This window comes from Pygocentrus nattereri, chromosome 5, assembly GCF_015220715.1.
Source record: "Pygocentrus nattereri isolate fPygNat1 chromosome 5, fPygNat1.pri, whole genome shotgun sequence".
NCBI lineage: Eukaryota > Metazoa > Chordata > Actinopteri > Characiformes > Serrasalmidae > Pygocentrus > Pygocentrus nattereri.
The window spans coordinates 3028207-3049378 of NC_051215.1; the positions used below are offsets into that span (position 1 = coordinate 3028207).

Here is a 21172-nt window from a genome sequence, read left to right on the forward strand (position 1 = left end):
CAGAAAATCAGATTTTGTCAGATAATCAGATAATGGGGAAACTCCAGGTCTACATGAGTCAGACAGTAATCAGATAATGGGGAAACTCCAGGTCTACATGAGTCAAACAGTAATCAGATAATGGGGAAACTCCAGGTCTACATGAGTCAGACAGTAATCAGATAACGGGGAAACTCCAGGTCTACATGAGTCAGACAGTAATCAGATAACGGGGAAACTCCAGGTCTACACGAGTCAGACAGTAATCAGATAACGGGGAAACTCCAGGTCTACATGAGTCAGACAGTAATCAGATAACAGGGAAACTCCAGGTCTACAGGAGTCAGACAGTAATAAGATAACAGGGAAACTCCAGGTCTACAGGAGTCAGACAGTAATCAGATAATGGGGAAACTCCAGGTCTACATGAGTCAGACAGTAATAAGATAACAGGGAAACTCCAGGTCTACAGGAGTCAGACAGTAATCATATAACGGGGAAACTCCAGGTCTACATGAGTCAGACAGTAAGTAGATTTCTGCTTCACAACCAGCCAATAAACTCACAGAAGAAGACATGAACTCAAACTTCATGCTGTGGCTTTTTAAAAAAAAAAGTTCCTCAAGCAACGGTCCAGAACATCATAATGTCTAATTTGCATCATGACTCAGTGCCTTATACTGTTTACTGAAGTAGCCGAGTAGGAATATCAACATCTTATACAGTCGACAACTGAATATCAGATCAAATAAAGTCCAGTTCGGTCAGATTTCAACAACATTTACTGTCAGTTTTCTCTTTTTAGATCACGTCATGTGGAATAACTTCCCTCTGACTCACTTTCTTCTCTGACTGCTGTTTCTCTCCTCGTCCCTCCCCTGTGTGGCGTCACTCACTCGAGTCTCAGAGCTCATCGTAATGCACAGATCTGATTGACTGAGCAGCATCACGTGTGATATTTACAACACGTGCGATTGGTCTGTGAGTTTCCCGGACCGTTAAACTGGTACCATAAAGGCTAGAAAAGCTAAGCCGATTAAAAAAGGACCACCCGGTCGAAATGGATTCTCCACAGTTTATCGGTTATAGGTCCAGGTCTGCATAGAACAACGTCTGGGTCGAAACTCGGACCGTGGTCCACCTATTAGTGACCTCTGATCGCTGCTCGCTTATTTCTGGCAATCTGATCCAGATCTTAATCTAGAGCTTACTCTGGTCTTAGAAATCAGAACGTGCTGTTTGCATGACTATTTAATAATCAGATAACTGCAGAAATCCAATTCTGATCACATTATTCAGTTATTAAACGCATTCATTGATTAGACTGTCAATCATGTTCAGTCAAAGATGTATCTAGAACTTCCAGAAGGACTACAGTGATGTTTTTGATCACAAAATTGGCCCTGTTTTAAATCGAACAGTGAATGGTTGATTCCTGTCACTAATGACAGTAATTATGCTGATAGATATTCAAATGTTGGGGAAGTCATGAGCCGGAGGGCTGGAGGTTAGGGAACCAGCCTCGTGACCGGAAGGTCGCTGGTTCGATCCCCAGAGCCAACAGCACGTGACTGAGTCCTTGAGCAAGACACCTAACCCCCAACTGCTCTCCGGGCGCTGCGGATTGGGCTGCCCACCGCTCCGGGCAAGTGTGCTCACTGCCCCCTAGTGTGTGTGTGTGCTCACTAGAGTGTATGTGGTGTTTCACTTCACGGATGGGCTAAATGCGAAGGTGATTAGTCCCTGTTGTGGGACTAATAAGGGTCTCTTAATAATTAATAAAATGCATTAGGACTTCTGTTCAGCTCCTGAAATCGTAACCAATAGGCGAGCTTGATTAGCTTTATTTACTCAGGCACTATAAAGAAAAACGGCTCCTCATTCGCTCATTTGCAGCTGATCATTTCAAGACTTTATCCCATGCAATTCCATCCAAAATTTAATAATGAAACAAGAGAAGTAACAGCTGCAGACCACAGGCAGCATTCAGCTTCACTGTGAAGTTATTTTTAAAATTTTCCAGCTTACGGTAAGCCCTACTATGTCCTAAACAACATCTACAAAAGATCTAGATGCAATTCGAGTGTGTGAGAGGAGTTTTGGATGTATTTACAGAAAAGATTTGGTGCCCGTAAAATTTGGACAGAAATATGTTTGACTATTGTATAAATTAGATTTTTTAAATTTAAATTTGTGCATTTTAGAAAGGCTTTTTGGCTCAGCCAAAAAAAACATAGTTTGAGGAGAAACAGAATTTGCTGTTGTGTCATGATTTCCAATAATTAGCCATCAGCACAGCCATGTAGTTTTTGTCCCAATCCCATTTCTTATTTTTACCCCCTGTTTTTCGAGTGTCACCTTGAACTAAGATAAAACAGTGATCATCATCATTTTTTAATTATGTGAAAATTCTCACATTTGTGGGTTTCTTTTGTCTCTTCTTCAGCTTTTTTCTCCTCATAACACTGTTTGGGGTGAGTCTCTGAAATACCTGTTTGGAGGGTCATGTAGCCCTAACACTTCACCCTACCCCTCTATCGCAACAAGACTCGGGACAACCCTACCCCGCCTTTTCTTTTCCCTTTTCACTGTATTTTGAAGTCCTTGGATACCATGTTGTTAGTCTTCATATCTGTTGACTATTTTTTTTTATTTTTGCTGTAATTTTAACCAAACAGTAATTCTTCTTCTCTCAGAATCAGTAGCTCTGATCTTTGGTTGTTAGTTGTGGATACAGATTCTCCTTTAATGAATCTAAATGTCCTTTCAGAACTCCAGCAGTGATTTGAGTTCTCATTTTCCTCTACTGCATGTGTTAAGCATGATGTGAATGTCCATGAGAACAGACAGATCGAGTGAGTATGTGTTACCTGTCAGCAATTAAGCCCATGTCTTGTTGCCATGGCGTTGTGACTCACTGTGAAAGGTGATTATTTCATAGCTACCAGCCAAAAGAACACACACACACACACACACACACACACACACACACATACACACACACAACAACTGACTGACATATTTAACACTGCCAAATAATACACAGTAGCTACAGAGAAACACACAGAGTATAAAGATCTGCACTGGCTAAACAACATCAACAACTAAAAAAACTAGTGATGCACCAAAATGAGGATTCTTGACCAAAATTCAAGACACGCTTAGCCAAAAACTAGAACCAAAAGTGAAAAAAGTCTTCTTGTATACACCAATGAGCCAAAACCTCATGACTACCTGCCTAATATGCTGTTGGTCCTCCACATTCTACCAAAACAACTCCAACCCACTAAAGTGTGGACTCTAAATCTCTGAAGGTGCCCTGTGACATCTAGCACCAAGACCATAGCAGCTTAAAGTCCTGAAACCTTTAAGGTGTAGTGGACTTGTTGTTCCAGCACATCCCACAGATGCTGGATCAGGTTGAGATCTGGGGAATTTGGAGGCCGGTACAACACCTTCAACTCTTAATCAGCAGAGTCGGTTCAGCAGTTCCCAAACTGTTCCCGAAACAATGTGTGCACTCCTGCTGAAAGAGGCCTCTGCCATCAGGAAATGACATCTCTATGAAAGGGTGTACCTGGTCCACAATGATGTTTAGGTAGGTGACACGTGTCAAATTGCCGTCCACATGAATGCCTGGACCAGAACATCGGCCAGAGCATCACAGTCCCTCCGCCAGCTGGTCTTCTTCCCACTATGCATTCTGGTCCCTTCACTTCCCAGATAAACACTGCCCATGTACCCAACTGTCTATGTGATTTAAAGACAATGAGACTCATTGGACCAGTGGCCGGTTGCACCAGCTGTGTGTAAGTTCAAACGTAGGCTTATTGTAATGTAAGTGTTTACTAAGTTCAGGTTCATGCATTACTAAAGCAGAACAGGTTGCACCACAAACCTTGACCTTAACAGTTCCTGAATATTTACAGCCCCCCGAGCAGGGGAGACCATCAGAAACAATGTAGACAATGTAAAAACATGACTTTGTTGGTTAACTAAGGTAAAAATTCTAAATGCTATATGTTGTGATTTTACTTACAGCCCTAATCAATGGGCTGGTTTAAACTCAGAGCATGAAGCTGAAGACCCACAGCTCCAGCTCAGTAGCCACATTTACATGCAGCCTAATAATCCATTAATTATCAGAATAATAGCTCAATCAGAATAGAATGTGTCAATGTACACACTTCAATCAGAATAGTCTAGTCCAACTGAGGCCATTCAGAATACGATTTCTATCTGATTGATCGAGGTGGGTAAACCTGTAAATAATCCGTTAAATAGAAGAATAATATCCGTGTAAACGTCTGTATCTGATTACATTCCCTATCGTAATGTACAAGTATGTTCTGATCATGTGCGTCACGTCGTAGTGAAAGGTTTATAACGTTCAGCATGACGGAGCAGAAACTGGTCTGCAGAGGAGACGAAGTTCATGCTCTGATCTTTAAAAGACGGCGGTGGGACGGACGTCCAGCTTATGTGTCTCAGAGCACGACGTCTTCCTCTCGGCCTTCTTTAATAAGGACATGTGAGGGACGTTTTCCTGAGTCTGACGTCATTTTAAAGCAGTTAAAAACACAATCACTGCTCACTGCTGCTCATCTCACTCTGACTGGACTCACGTGATGTTCACTGTCATGGTAATATCTACTCTAAGCGCTACCCCACGCATGAGCATCGTTTTGGATTGGATTACTTGTAGTGAGCATATAATCAAAGATTTTCCATCAGATTGTTGAGTAGAATGAGAATAAACACCTCAGTCGTAATCTGTAATCAGAATGTGTTCAGTCGGATTGGTAAAAATCTTTGCATGTAAACACAGTCAGTGAGACTCTGAGCAAATGGCTAATCTGATCTGCTGTTGAGTCAGTTATCCAGAAACCAGCATTTAAAAAGCTGCATATTTAATTTTTTAAAGTAAAAGCAGCTGCCATCACGTTTCCATGGCAGCAGGTTTACTGATCGGCTCTGAACATGTTGTTCTGAACATACGCATTAGCAAGTTGTTACTAGTTAAGACATGACTTATGGATCTATGGTGAAACCAAATTTAGTAAAAGGATAGTTTTAAACTAACCGGCGTAACTAAGGACTTAGTAAAGACTTTACAACCAAACTTTAATATAAACTTACACAAAGCTGGTGCAACCCAGTCCTGGTGACCTTCTTCTCCAAGGTCCAGTTCTGACACTCGTGTGTGCTTTTACCAGTGGGCAGAGGTCAGCCTGAGCACATTGGCCAGTCTGCAGCTACTCACACGCACTGTGTGTTGTGACACATTCCTCCCTTTGCCCAACACAATAATTTTAGTGCCTTGTGCCACAGTGGCCCTTCTGTCAGTTCAGACCAGACAGGATGGCCTTTGCTGTCCTTGCATATTGATGAGCCTTGGGCACCAAACACCTTGTCACCGGTTCGTGGTTTGTCCTTCCTCTGACTACCATTGCTGACCTCACTGTTTTGGAGATGCTCCAACCCACTCGCCTGGTCATAAGGATTCAGCCCTTAGTCGCTCAGGTTTGCATGTCTGCCCATTTCTCCCATAGCCAACGCACTGACCACGAGAACCTTGAGGTTACCATCTAATACATCCCAGACCTTGACATGCAGCACTGTTATGTGATAATCAGTGAGCGCCATAATGATTTGACTCATTGGTGTATATAATTGGTCATTTTATCAATACTTTTCATTTAACATAACAATGCTGATGTGCCTTCCGTCCAATGACAGCTGGGATAGGCTCCAGCCCCCCCGCGACCCAGAAGGAGAAGCGGCTTAGAAGATGTGTAGAAAATGTTGCTTCAAAGGGGATAATCTCCATGTTAGGAAAAAGAACTGAGCGAAATAGAGAACGAATTTAACTTTAAACAGTTTAAATAATATTAAACATTAAAAGTTTAGGCTGAATTCCAGGGCAGTTCTGGTATAACGTCAGAAAACACCTCGTTTTTTTAATATGTAAAGCACTGGAAATCCAATTCAAAATAGCAATTGAGCAAAACCGCTCTCGCGCAGGGGCAACTACTCTCGCTCACGAAGAAAACCCCTCACACAGGCGAACATGACTGAACATTCCCAAAGATCTAATTCAGTAATTACAGGCAGCGTTTAGGCTAACGCCCTTGTACTGGCAGACTATGAAGGTCGTCTTCTGGAGTGAAAGTCCTGTTCCTGTTTTTTTTTTTTTTTATATGCAGCAAAAGCTTTGAAGACCACTGACAGCCAGCCAATCACCACACAAGACCAGAAATCAGTGGTAACCAATCATGTGTCAGGACCTGCCCACAGCTGTCAAAAATGAATTAAACTCTTGTACTTAATAGCGTCCAGAAGGAGTGTCAGTCTAACTTTCCTGGGGCTGGTATTCTTGCAAGAGTGGTCTTCCTCACACAAGAGTGGTCTTCCTCACACGAGAGTGGTCTTCCTCGCACGAGAGTGGTTTCCTCAGTTTCGCTCGCTTGTGAATTTTGGCTAGGATTTGATGCCAGAGATATGACTTCAGGGCTCGTCTATAGCTGTCTGAAGATCCTGTTAGCTCAGAGTTGCCTGTAGTGTTCATAATTTAGAGAAGAAACAGTCTTGAACCCACACCAGCAGGATCTCAGGATCTCACCAGTACACAGTTTTACAGTAACAACTTTCAAAACCAGTAGTAAAAAAACTTTATTACCAAAAGATGTTAAGTTATTCAATATTGTTTATGATATGTTTAAGAGCGCTTGGTTCTTTTTGGGACAGTCTGCCAGCGTTAGTTATGAGTCATTAATATCTGATTTACTAAGACTGCAGTGGGTGGGTGGACCTGACCATGACTTTAGTGAGGATGAGAGGAACAGATGAGAGAAAGAGAAAGAATTATTGATAAAATTGTTTTTTAAGCACCTTTCTCAGTTATTAATCACAATTCATGATAAAAAATAAATGCAGGTTTTTAAATGAAACTTAGCAGAGAGAGAGAGAGAGAGAGAGAGAGAGAGAGAGAAAAGGAGACACACAGAGGGAGCGAGAGAGAGAGCCAAAGAAAGAGTTACACAGAACAGAAGAGAGAGAGAAAGAAAGCGAGAGAGGGAAAGAGAGAGAGAAAGAAAGCGAGAGAGGGAAAGAGAGAGAGAAAGAAAGCGAGAGAGGGAAAGAGAGAGAGACTAATGAGCAGACAGAAGGAGGGGCCGTCTTGTGGATGTGTGCCATTCAAGTAGGCGTGTGTGTGTGCGATGTGTGTGGTTTGTGGGCGTTGTTTATGTTTGTGTGTGTATGTGTGTGTGTCCGTCTGTCCATGTCCTTGGAGATACACATCTTCCCTGACAAGGTGACACACACACACACACACACACACACATGTTGACCCACCTGTGTTTTGCTGGGGTGCAGATGGATGCTGAGATGCAGCTCAAACAGCAACCCCTCCACCCCCACCCCACTCTCCCCTCAGGATCTCACCACCACACACAGCCATATGGATCACACTGTAGTGAGCAGGAATGAGCCAATCTGAGCCGCTGATGCACACACACACACACATACACACACACACACTCACACACTAGGGCTGCCACAATTACTCGATCATAACCACCTGAATTTCAAAAAAAATATTGATGCATTCTTGATGAATCAGCTTTGTGATTCATTCACAGTTTTGAATGTTAAGTGTATGTAGTGTAGTGCACAGTGTTCAATGGCTTGTAGTAATTACTTGTAATTTTACATTTACATTTGTTTGTGTGTAGCATTATTTGTATTTAGATGGCTAAAACAAGCTTGTAATTCAGAACATTCAGGGTCAGTCAACAGGAAAATGTGTACAGGGCAAAATGTATCAGGTTTGGAACATCTGTGTTTACCACGGCACACAACAGCAGCGGTTTTCCAAAAAACACCATTCAATATTAAACTCTTAACAGAATATCAGTGACACATCAGTGAAGCGGCAGTAATGAAGCATCTGAATACATTGAGGTAAATATCCTGTAGATGTTCTGTTGATTCATTACTTACATTCAGTAGACGTGTTGTTAATATGTTACCTCCATTACACAAAACCTAACCTTACCCAACCTTACCCAACGCCTAAACCTCACCCTGGGCCTAATCCTAACCCTAACCTTAATTCTCAACCTAAAACCTAATCCTAACCCTCACCCTGACCCTAATCCTAACCCCAACCTTAACCTCAAACCAAAAGCTAATTCTAACCCTCACCCTGGGCCTAATCCTAACCCTAACCTTAACCTCAAACCAAAACCTAATCCTAACCCTCACCCTGGACCTTATCCTAACCCCAACCTTAACCTCAACCCAAAAGCTAATTCTAACCCTCACCATGGACCTAATCCTAACCCTAACCTTAATCTCAACCCAAAACCTAAACCTAACCCTCAACCTGGACCTAATCCTAACCCCAACCTTAACCTCAAACCAAAACCTAATCCTAACCCTCACCCTGAACCTAATCCTAACCCCAACCTTAACCTCAACCCAAAAGCTAATTCTAACCCTCACCATGGACCTAATCCTAACCCTAACCTTAAATCTTAACCCAAAACCTAAACCTAACCCTCAACCTGGACCTAATCCTAACCCTAACCTTAAACTCAACCCAAGACCTAATCCTAACCCTCACCCTGGACCTAATCCTAGGATCCTGGTTTGTTGGTCAACCAGCATGACCACACTGGGTGACCAGCTAAATCAGCATTAAACCAGCACAAACCAGTATTGAATTCATGCCGGTGTTTTCAGCAGGATTCCTCTTCCTGTGCGTACAGTAACGGCTATTTACACAAATAAGTTTTGAATAGTGCCTTAACATTTGTAATATTGAATTTGACCGCAGTGCCCATCCCTAACAGTGACAGCCTGAACACACACGCACACTTAATCAGCGCCGTGTTAAAGAGGTGCAGCCTGGCATGGTGTGCTTTGGCACAGCGCAGCTACACACTCAGGTTATTAGTGTAAAGTAGGTCAGTTTGCTCCGTGTGTGTGTTTCATGAATTTGGCAGCGTTCTGGCTGCTGTTGTGAAGCTGCCGCATGTATCAGGCCAGCAACTCATTTAGACTGCAGAGCCTTCCTGTGTGTGAGTGTGTGTCCACAGCCTCATTAGTACTATATGTAAATGAGCTGGCGAAGGTCCAGAGGGTCATAGCTGCAGCAGTAGAAAATAAAGGACTGGCATGAGAGTGTTGAATATGGGCTGAACACTAAAGGGGTGTAGTTGAATACTCAAACAAATTGACAGAATAATGAGTGAGCGCACTTTGACAAAATAATAGGCTTTAAGTTGGCAGATTTAATTCTAATCTCCTCTCTATCTGCTGTGTGTGTCTGTGTGCTTGTTTTTAGACATTTTCAGGACTTTTCTATTCAAACTAAGGATAAACTATGTGTGTGTGTGTGTGTGTGTGTGTTGTGTATGCATATATAACTTACACATCATTACTGTCAGAACCTCATGTCCCAACAACTATATGTCATTGTGAATGTGTGTATGTATACATAACTTACATTACAACTTGTGCAAAATTTAAATAAAAATAAGATGCAATGATATGCAGATCATGTAAACCATATTTAGGAAAATACTACAAAGATAATGTATCAAATGTTGAAACTGAGCAGGATTTCAGCTGCTCAACAGTTCAGAGCCTCTTTTGTCGTACGTTTCATTTCATAATGCGCCAGGTTCTCCTCAGACCATTTAAATGAGCTCAGGCCCAGAGAAGGTGGCAGCGTTTCTGGATCCTACTTATATTTGGTTTCTTCTTTGGGCTTAACTTGCATTTGTGGATGCAGTGATGAACTGCTTTCACAGACTGGTTTTCAGAAGTGTTTCTGAGCCCATGCAGTGATTTCCACTACAGAGTCATGTCTGTTTTTAATGCAGTGCTGTCTGAGGGCCCAAAGATCACAGCCAGAAAACACTGGTTTTTGGCCTTGTCCCTTACATACAGAGTCTTTTAATGTTATTATGCACCATAAGTGTTTTTAACATTACACAACTATACGTCTTTTGTTCCTCCGGCCCAACTTTTTTTTGAACGTGCTGTTGGCATCAAATTCAAAATAGGCAAATTTTTTTTCAATAAACAATAAAATTTCTCATTTTCAACATTTCATGTTGTCTTTGTACAATTTCAATTAAATATAGGGTTTTAATGATTTGCATATCATTGCGTTTTGTTTTGTATTTACATTTTGCACAGCATCCCAACTTTTGGGAATGGGGTTTTTCATATATATATATATATATATATATATATATATATATATATACACACAATATGCAAGTAGTACAATATTACAATAGTAATATAGTAGTACAATTCCTGTAAGCCGTAAGCTTTCTGATCAATCGCAGATGAACACTGTGTGTTTGGATAAATTGAGGTGGTCACATAATTCAAATAAGTTTTGGTCAACGATAATGCAGACCATCACATCAGTGGTGCACTAATGTGTTTTCAATATCTCTGAAAGTGATTTTTTCCCAATATAATTCAGACCCAACACACACACACACACACACATACACACGTATTAAATCTCTATTAAATTGTGTCTTTGTATTTTAGAAAATGACATTTCTATATTTCACATTCTACAGCCTGTCCATTTACATCAGTACCAGTACATCTACTGTATTTTTGAAAGAAAGGGTTTTAATTAGCTTGTTTTTATAATCCAGACCAGTGTTTAAAGGTTTGAGCAAACAGTTTTTTGTTATTTTATGCACAATAACTTGTAAACTATTTGCCAAAAAAGGTATTTTAGATTCACTATTTTACAAATAAAATGATAGATAAATTACTCTTATTGTTTAATTACATACATTTTTGTCCAGTTATCTGCCTTGGAGATTGGATCTCCACCTTTAAAATATGATAGATTGTGGATGTTAGCTTTATTAGAACCTATTTCTCAACGTTCTAGAGTGTTCTCCCTCATTTTACAGACTTCCTCAACTCTGTTCTTTATTCTGGACACATCTAATATTTTTACAGGTTTATGTACAGTTTCCTAGTGTCCTATAAATTATTGGAAAACTGAGACCATCTACAGGTTTAGTGCATTGGGATCATTTTACGTGTTTCTCTACAACCAGATTTATTGTATATTATTGAAAACATTGAAGTTCTGAACCGTGATTCCAAACTTTTCAATGCTACTTACTGTATATTGTTGCACTCTTGCCTTGTTTTGCATTTCAGTTTTGTGGTATTATTTGTAGCATAATGAATCAAGGTGCAGGTGCTCAGCCTTGGAGTGGGAAAATGCACTCTCTCATACACACACACACACACACACACACACACACACACACACACACACACACACACACACACACACACACTCTGAGTGAAAGACAAATACAAAGCGAGTGCATGTCAGAACTAATATGTTTCGTTCCCTCACATGTATTAACATCACCAAACACACACACACACACACACACACACACACACACACACACACACACACAGGCCTGTCTTTCTCTCCAGGTGAGTGCATGTCTGTCCGTCCCCACTCCTTTAATTCTCGCTCCGTCCATCCTTTCATCCATGCATCCACTTTCACTTTCTTTAATTCTCCCTCAGTTCTCTGCTGTGTGTGTGTGTGTTTTGTTTTGGGTTGTGTGTCCATGCGTATAAGGGTGGTTATGTCTCTCCTGTAGGCCAGAGAGGAGGAGGCCTCCACGCAGCACAGCTTGTCCAAAGACACGCCCAGACTTGTCCTCAAGACAAACAGCGATGCGCTTGTAAGACATTTTAACACCCCTGACCAGATCGGTGACCCAGATCTATAATCAAATAGCCTGTGTCTCAATTCTGGCACTACACACAATATTCTTACACTACACACAATATTCTTACACTACACACTATATTCTTACACTACACACAATATTCTTACACTACACACTATATTCTTACACTACACACAATATTCTAACACTACACACTATATTACACTACACACTATATTCTTACACTACACACTATATTACACTACACACAATATTCTTACACTACACACAATATTCTTACACTACACACTATATTACACTACACACTATATTCTTACACTACACACTATATTCTTACACTACACACAATATTCTTACACTACACACAATATTCTTACACTACACACTACATTCTTACACTACACACAATATTCTTACACTACACACAATATTCTAACACTACACACTACATTCTTACACTACACACAATATTCTTACACTACACACTATATTCTTACACTACACACAATATTCTTACACTACACACAATATTCTAACACTACACACTATATTCTTACACTACACACTATATTCTAACACTACACACTATATTCTTACACTACACACAATATTCTTACACTACACACTATATTCTTACACTACACACAATATTCTTACACTACACACTATATTCTTACACTACACACAATATTCTTACACTACACACAATATTCTAACACTACACACAATATTCTTACACTACACACTACATTCTTACACTACACACAATATTCTTACACTACACACAATATTCTAACACTACACACTACATTCTTACACTACACACTATATTCTTACACTACACTATATTCTTACACTACACACTATATTCTTACACTACACACTACATTCTTACACTACACACAATATTCTTACACTACACACAATATTCTAACACTACACACTACATTCTTACACTACACACTATATTCTTACACTACACACTACATTCTTACACTACACACTATATTCTTACACTACACACAATATGCTAACACTACACACTACATTCTTACACTACACACAATATTCTAACACTACACACTATATTACACTACACACTATATTCTTACACTACACACTATATTCTTACACTATGCACTATATTCTTACACTACACACAATATTCTTACACTACACACTATATTCTTACACTACACACTATATTACACTACACACTATATTCTTACACTACACACAATATTCTTATACTACACACTATATTCTTACACTACACACTATATTCTTACACTACACACTATATTACACTACACACTATATTCTTACACTACACACAATATTCTTATACTACACACTATATTCTTACACTACACACTATATTACACTACACACTATATTCTTACACTACACACAATATTCTTATACTACACACTATATTCTTACACTACACACTATATCCTTACACTATGCACTATATTACACTACACACTATATTCTTACACTATGCACTATATTACACTACACACTATATTCTTACACTACACACTATATTCTTACACTACACACAATATTCTTACACTACACACTATATTCTTACACTATGCACTATATTCTTACACTACACACTATATTACACTACACACTATATTCTTACACTACACACAATATTCTTATACTACACACTATATTCTTACACTACACACTATATCCTTACACTATGCACTATATTACACTACACACTATATTCTTACACTATGCACTATATTACACAACACACTATATTACACTACACACTATATTCTTACACTACACACTATATTCTTACACTACACACAATATTCTTACACTACACACTATATTCTTACACTATGCACTATATTCTTACACTACACACTATATTACACTACACACTATATTCTTACACTACACACAATATTCTTACACTACACACTATATTCTTACACTATGCACTATATTCTTATACTACACACTATATTACACTACACACTATATCCTTACACTACACACTATATTCTTACACTACACACAATATTCTTATACTACACACTATATTCTTACACTACACACTATATTCTTACACTATGCACTATATCCTTACACTATGCACTATATTACACTACACACTATATTCTTACACTATGCACTATATTCTTACACTACACACTATATTACACTACACACTATATCCTTACACTACACACTATATTACACTACACACTATATTCTTACACTATGCACTATATTCTTACACTACACACTATATTACACTACACACTATATTCTTACACTACACACAATATTCTTACACTACACACAATATTCTTACACTACACACTACATTCTTACACTACACACAATATTCTTACACTACACACTATATTCTTACACTACACACAATATGCTAACACTACACACTATATTCTTACACTACACACTATATTACACTACACACTATATTCTTACACTACACACTATATTCTTACACTACACACAATTTTCTAACACTACACACTACATTCTTACACTACACACTATATTCTTACACTACACACTATATTCTTACACTATGCACTATATCCTTACACTATGCACTATATTACACTACACACTATATTCTTACACTACGCACTATATTCTTACACTATGCACTATATTACACTACACACTATATCCTTACACTACACACTATATTACACTACACACTATATCCTTACACTACACACTATATTACACTACACACTATATTCTTACACTATGCACTATATTCTTACACTACACACAATATTCTTACACTACGCACTATATTCTTACACTATGCACTATATTACACTACACACTATATTCTTACACTACACACAATATTCTTATACTACACACTATATTCTTACACTACACACTATATTCTTACACTATGCACTATATTACACTACACACTATATTCTTACACTACACACAATATTCTTATACTACACACTATATTCTTACACTACACACTATATCCTTACACTACACACTATATTACACTACACACTATATTCTTACACTATGCACTATATTCTTACACTACACACAATATTCTTACACTACGCACTATATTCTTACACTATGCACTATATTACACTACACACTATATTCTTACACTACACACAATATTCTTATACTACACACTATATTCTTACACTACACACTATATTCTTACACTATGCACTATATTACACTACACACTATATTCTTACACTACAAACTATATCCTTACACTACACACTACATTCTTACACTACACACTATATTCTTACACTATGCACTATATTACACTACACACTATATTCTTACACTACAAACTATATCCTTACACTACACACTATATCCTTACACTATATTCTTACACTACACACTATATCTTACACTACACACTATATTCTTACACTACACACTATATCCTTACACTACACACTATATTCTTACACTACACACTGTATTCTTACACTACACACTATATCCTTACACTACACACTATATTCTTACACTACACACTATATTCTTACACTACACACAATATTCTTATACTACACACTATATTCTAACACTACACACTATATTCTTATACTACACACAATATTCTTATACTACACACTATATCCTTACACTACGCACTATATTCTTACACTACGCACTATATTCTTACACTACACACTATATTACACTACACACTATATTCTTACACTACACACTATATTCTAACACTACACACTATATTCTTACACTACACACAATATTCTTACACTACACACTATATTACACTACACACTATATTACACTACACACTATATCCTTACACTACACACTATATTACACTACACACTATATCCTTACACTATGCACTATATTACACTACACACTATATTCTTACACTACACACTATATTCTTACACTACACACTATATTACACTACACACTATATTCTTACACTACACACTATATTACACTACACACAATATTACACTACACACTATATCCTTACACTATGCACTATATTACACTACACACTATATCCTTACACTACACACAATATTCTTACACTACACACTATATTACACTACACACTATATTCTTACACTATGCACTATATTCTTACACTACACACAATATTCTTACACTACGCACTATATTCTTACACTATGCACTATATTACACTACACACTATATTCTTACACTACACACAATATTCTTATACTACACACTATATTCTTACACTACACACTATATTCTTACACTACACACAATATTCTTACACTACGCACTATATTCTTACACTATGCACTATATTACACTACACACTATATTCTTACACTACACACAATATTCTTACACTACACACTATATTCTTACACTACACACTATATTCTTACACTATGCACTATATTACACTACACACTATATTCTTACACTACACACTATATTCTTACACTACACACTATATTCTTACACTACACACTATATTCTTACACTATGCACTATATTACACTACACACTATATTCTTACACTACAAACTATATCCTTACACTACACACTATATCCTTACACTACACACTATATTCTTACACTACACACTATATTCTTACACTACACACTATATCCTTACACTACACACTATATTCTTACACTACACACTATATCCTTACACTACACACTATATTCTTACACTACACACTATATTCTTACACTACACACTATATCCTTACACTACACACTATATTCTTACACTACACACTATATTCTTACACTACAAACTATATCCTTACACTACACACTATATTCTTACACTACACACAATATTCTTATACTACACACTATATTCTAACACTACACACTATATTCTTATACTACACACAATATTCTTATACTACACACTATATCCTTACACTACGCACTATATTCTTACACTACGCACTATATTCTTACACTACACACTATATTCTTACACTACACACTATATTACACTACACACTATATTCTTACACTACACACTATATTCTAACACTACACACTATATTCTTACACTACACACAATATTCTTACACTACACACTATATTACACTACACACTATATTCTTACACTACACACTATATTACACTACACACTATATCCTTACACTATGCACTATATTACACTACACACTATATTCTTACACTACACACTATATTCTTACACTACACACTATATTACACTACACACTATATTCTTACACTACACACTATATTCTAACACTACACACTATATTCTTACACTACACACAATATTACACTACACACTATATCCTTACACTATGCACTATATTACACTACACACTATATCCTTACACTACACACAATATTCTTACACTACACACTATATTACACTACACACTATATTACACTACACACTATATCCTTACACTACACACTATATTACACTACACACTATATCCTTACACTATGCACTATATTACACTATGCACTATATTACACTACACACTATATTCTTACACTACACACAATATTCTTACACTACACACTATATTACACTACACACTATATTCTTACACTACACACTATATTACACTACACACTATATTCTTACACTACACACTATATTCTAACACTACACACTATATTCTTACACTACACACAATATTCTTACACTACACACTATATTACACTACACACTATATTACACTACACACTATATCCTTACACTACACACTATATTACACTACACACTATATCCTTACACTATGCACTATATTACACTACACACTATATTCTTACACTACACACTATATTCTTACACTACACACTATATTACACTACACACTATATTCTTACACTACACACTATATTCTAACACTACACACTATATTCTTACACTACACACAATATTACACTACACACTATATCCTTACACTATGCACTATATTACACTACACACTATATCCTTACACTACACACAATATTCTTACACTACACACTATATTACACTACACACTATATTCTTACACTATGCACTATATTCTTACACTACACACAATATTCTTACACTACGCACTATATTCTTACACTATGCACTATATTACACTACACACTATATTCTTACACTACACACAATATTCTTATACTACACACTATATTCTTACACTACACACTATATTCTTACACTACACACAATATTCTTACACTACGCACTATATTCTTACACTATGCACTATATTACACTACACACTATATTCTTACACTACACACAATATTCTTATACTACACACTATATTCTTACACTACACACTATATTCTTACACTATGCACTATATTACACTACACACTATATTCTTACACTACAAACTATATCCTTACACTACACACTATATTCTTACACTACACACTATATTCTTACACTATGCACTATATTACACTACACACTATATTCTTACACGACAAACTATATCCTTACACTACACACTATATCCTTACACTACACACTATATTCTTACACTACACACTATATTCTTACACTACACACTATATCCTTACACTACACACTATATTCTTACACTACACACTATATCCTTACACTACACACTATATTCTTACACTACACACTGTATTCTTACACTACACACTATATCCTTACACTACACACTATATTCTTACACTACACACTATATTCTTACACTACAAACTATATCCTTACACTACACACTATATTCTTACACTACACACAATATTCTTATACTACACACTATATTCTAACACTACACACTATATTCTTATACTACACACAATATTCTTATACTACACACTATATCCTTACACTACGCACTATATTCTTACACTACGCACTATATTCTTACACTACACACTATATTCTTACACTACACACTATATTACACTACACACTATATTCTTACACTACACACTATATTCTAACACTACACACTATATTCTTACACTACACACAATATTCTTACACTACACACTATATTACACTACACACTATATTACACTACACACTATATCCTTACACTACACACTATATTACACTACACACTATATCCTTACACTATGCACTATATTACACTACACACTATATTCTTACACTACACACTATATTCTTACACTACACACTATATTACACTACACACTATATTCTTACACTACACACTATATTCTAACACTACACACTATATTCTTACACTACACACAATATTACACTACACACTATATCCTTACACTATGCACTATATTACACTACACACTATATCCTTACACTACACACAATATTCTTACACTACACACTATATTACACTACACACTATATTACACTACACACTATATCCTTACACTACACACTATATTACACTACACACTATATCCTTACACTATGCACTATATTACACTATGCACTATATTACACTACACACTATATTCTTACACTACACACAATATTCTTACACTACACACTATATTACACTACACACTATATTCTAACACTACACACTATATTACACTACACACTATATTCTTACACTACACACAATATTCTTATACTACACACTATATTCTTACACTACATACTATATTCTTACACTACACACTATATTACACTACACACTATATTCTAACACTACACACTATATTACACTACACACTATATTCTAACACTACACACAATATTCTTACACTACACACAATATTCTTACACTACACACTATATTACACTACACACAATATTCTTACACTACACACTATATTCTTATACTACACACTATATTCTAACACTACACACTATATCCTTACACTATGCACTATATTACACTACACACAATATTCTTACACTACACACTATATTCTAACACTACACACTATATTACACTACACACTATATTCTTACACTACACACAATATTCTAACACTACACACTATATCCTTACACTATGCACTATATTCTTACACTACACACAATATTCTTACACTACACACTATATTCTAACACTACACACTATATTACACTACACACTATATTACACTACACACTATATTACACTATGCACTATATTACACTACACACAATATTCTTACACTACACACTATATTCTTACACTACACACTATATTACACTACACACTATATCCTTACACTATGCACTATATTACACTACACACAATATTCTTTCACTACACACTATATTCTTACACTACACACTATATTACACTACACACTATATCCTTACACTATGCACTATATTACACTACACACTATATTCTTACACTACACACAATATTCTTAAACTACACACTATATTCTTACACTACACACTATATTCTAACACTACACACTATATTACACTACACACTATATTCTTACACTACACACTATATTCTTACACTACACACTATATTCTAACACTACACACAATATTACACTACACACTATATTCTTACACTACTTCACTATCTAGTGCCTAAGCAGTCTAATACACTTTGTACTGTATCCTTGCACTATACACTATGTACAGTATTCTTACACTATATTTTTACACAATATATACTATATACCTCACTATCTAGTGACTATATAGTCTTGTACTAAACATTATGTACTGTATTTTTACACTAAACATTAGATACTAAAGGGTTCTTTTAGTGTTCATGGTTCTGTATAGCACCATCTTTTTGAGGAGTGTATACATTGTTATATAATCATGAAAGGGTTCTTCGGATTGATGAAAAATGTGCCTGAGGGAGCAATAGAACCTTTAAATGAACCCTATTGAGTGCTTATAGAACCCTATTCAAAAAGGTTCTATGTAAAAATGGTTCTGTATGGCACTCTAAAGGGTTCTTCTATTGTTACAAGCTTGAGTGCTATATAGAACTATTTTTAAAAAGGTTCTATGTAGAAAATGGTTCTATATAGCACCCATAAGGGTTCTTATATTGTCACAAGCTTGACACCACAACAGTAGAAGAACCCATTTGTTTGCTTTATAGAAACATTTTCAAAAAGGTTCTACAAAGAACCACGTACAGCGTGTTCTCCATCAATCTGAAGAACTCTTCCATGGTGCACATTTAATCATGCAAAGGGTTCTTTTAGTGTTCATGGTTTTATAAAGAACCATGTTCTTTACTAAATGACCCCTGAAGGGTCTTTTTTTAAGAATGTACACACTATGTAATGTATCACATTCTTAAACTACATTCTTATACAACACACTGTGTACTGTATTTTTACACTATACACTATGTCAGTCAGACTCTGGTCCTGGACTGTCCTGCAGAGTTTAGCTCCAGCCTGTGTCCAGTAAGCTGCTCCATCCCTTTCTCAACTCTAATATAGCTGATCCAGCCAATCAGGGACTTGG

The 21172-nt window shown here is 36.7% G+C and overlaps 1 protein-coding gene across 5 annotated transcripts in view; it reads left to right on the forward strand.

The window, feature by feature from the left end:
* sobpa (sine oculis binding protein homolog (Drosophila) a) overlaps window positions 1–21172 on the forward strand; it is a 107127-nt gene that overhangs the window by 66328 nt on the left and 19627 nt on the right. For 2 of the 5 annotated variants that reach the window (XM_017718239.2, XM_017718233.2), the window contains one exon: window positions 11661–11744. The exons of the other annotated variants lie outside the window; for them this stretch is intronic. In XM_017718239.2, the coding sequence (XP_017573728.1) occupies window positions 11661–11744 (84 nt within the window). The remainder of the gene's footprint in view (window positions 1–11660; window positions 11745–21172) is intronic. 5 annotated transcript variants of the gene reach the window in all.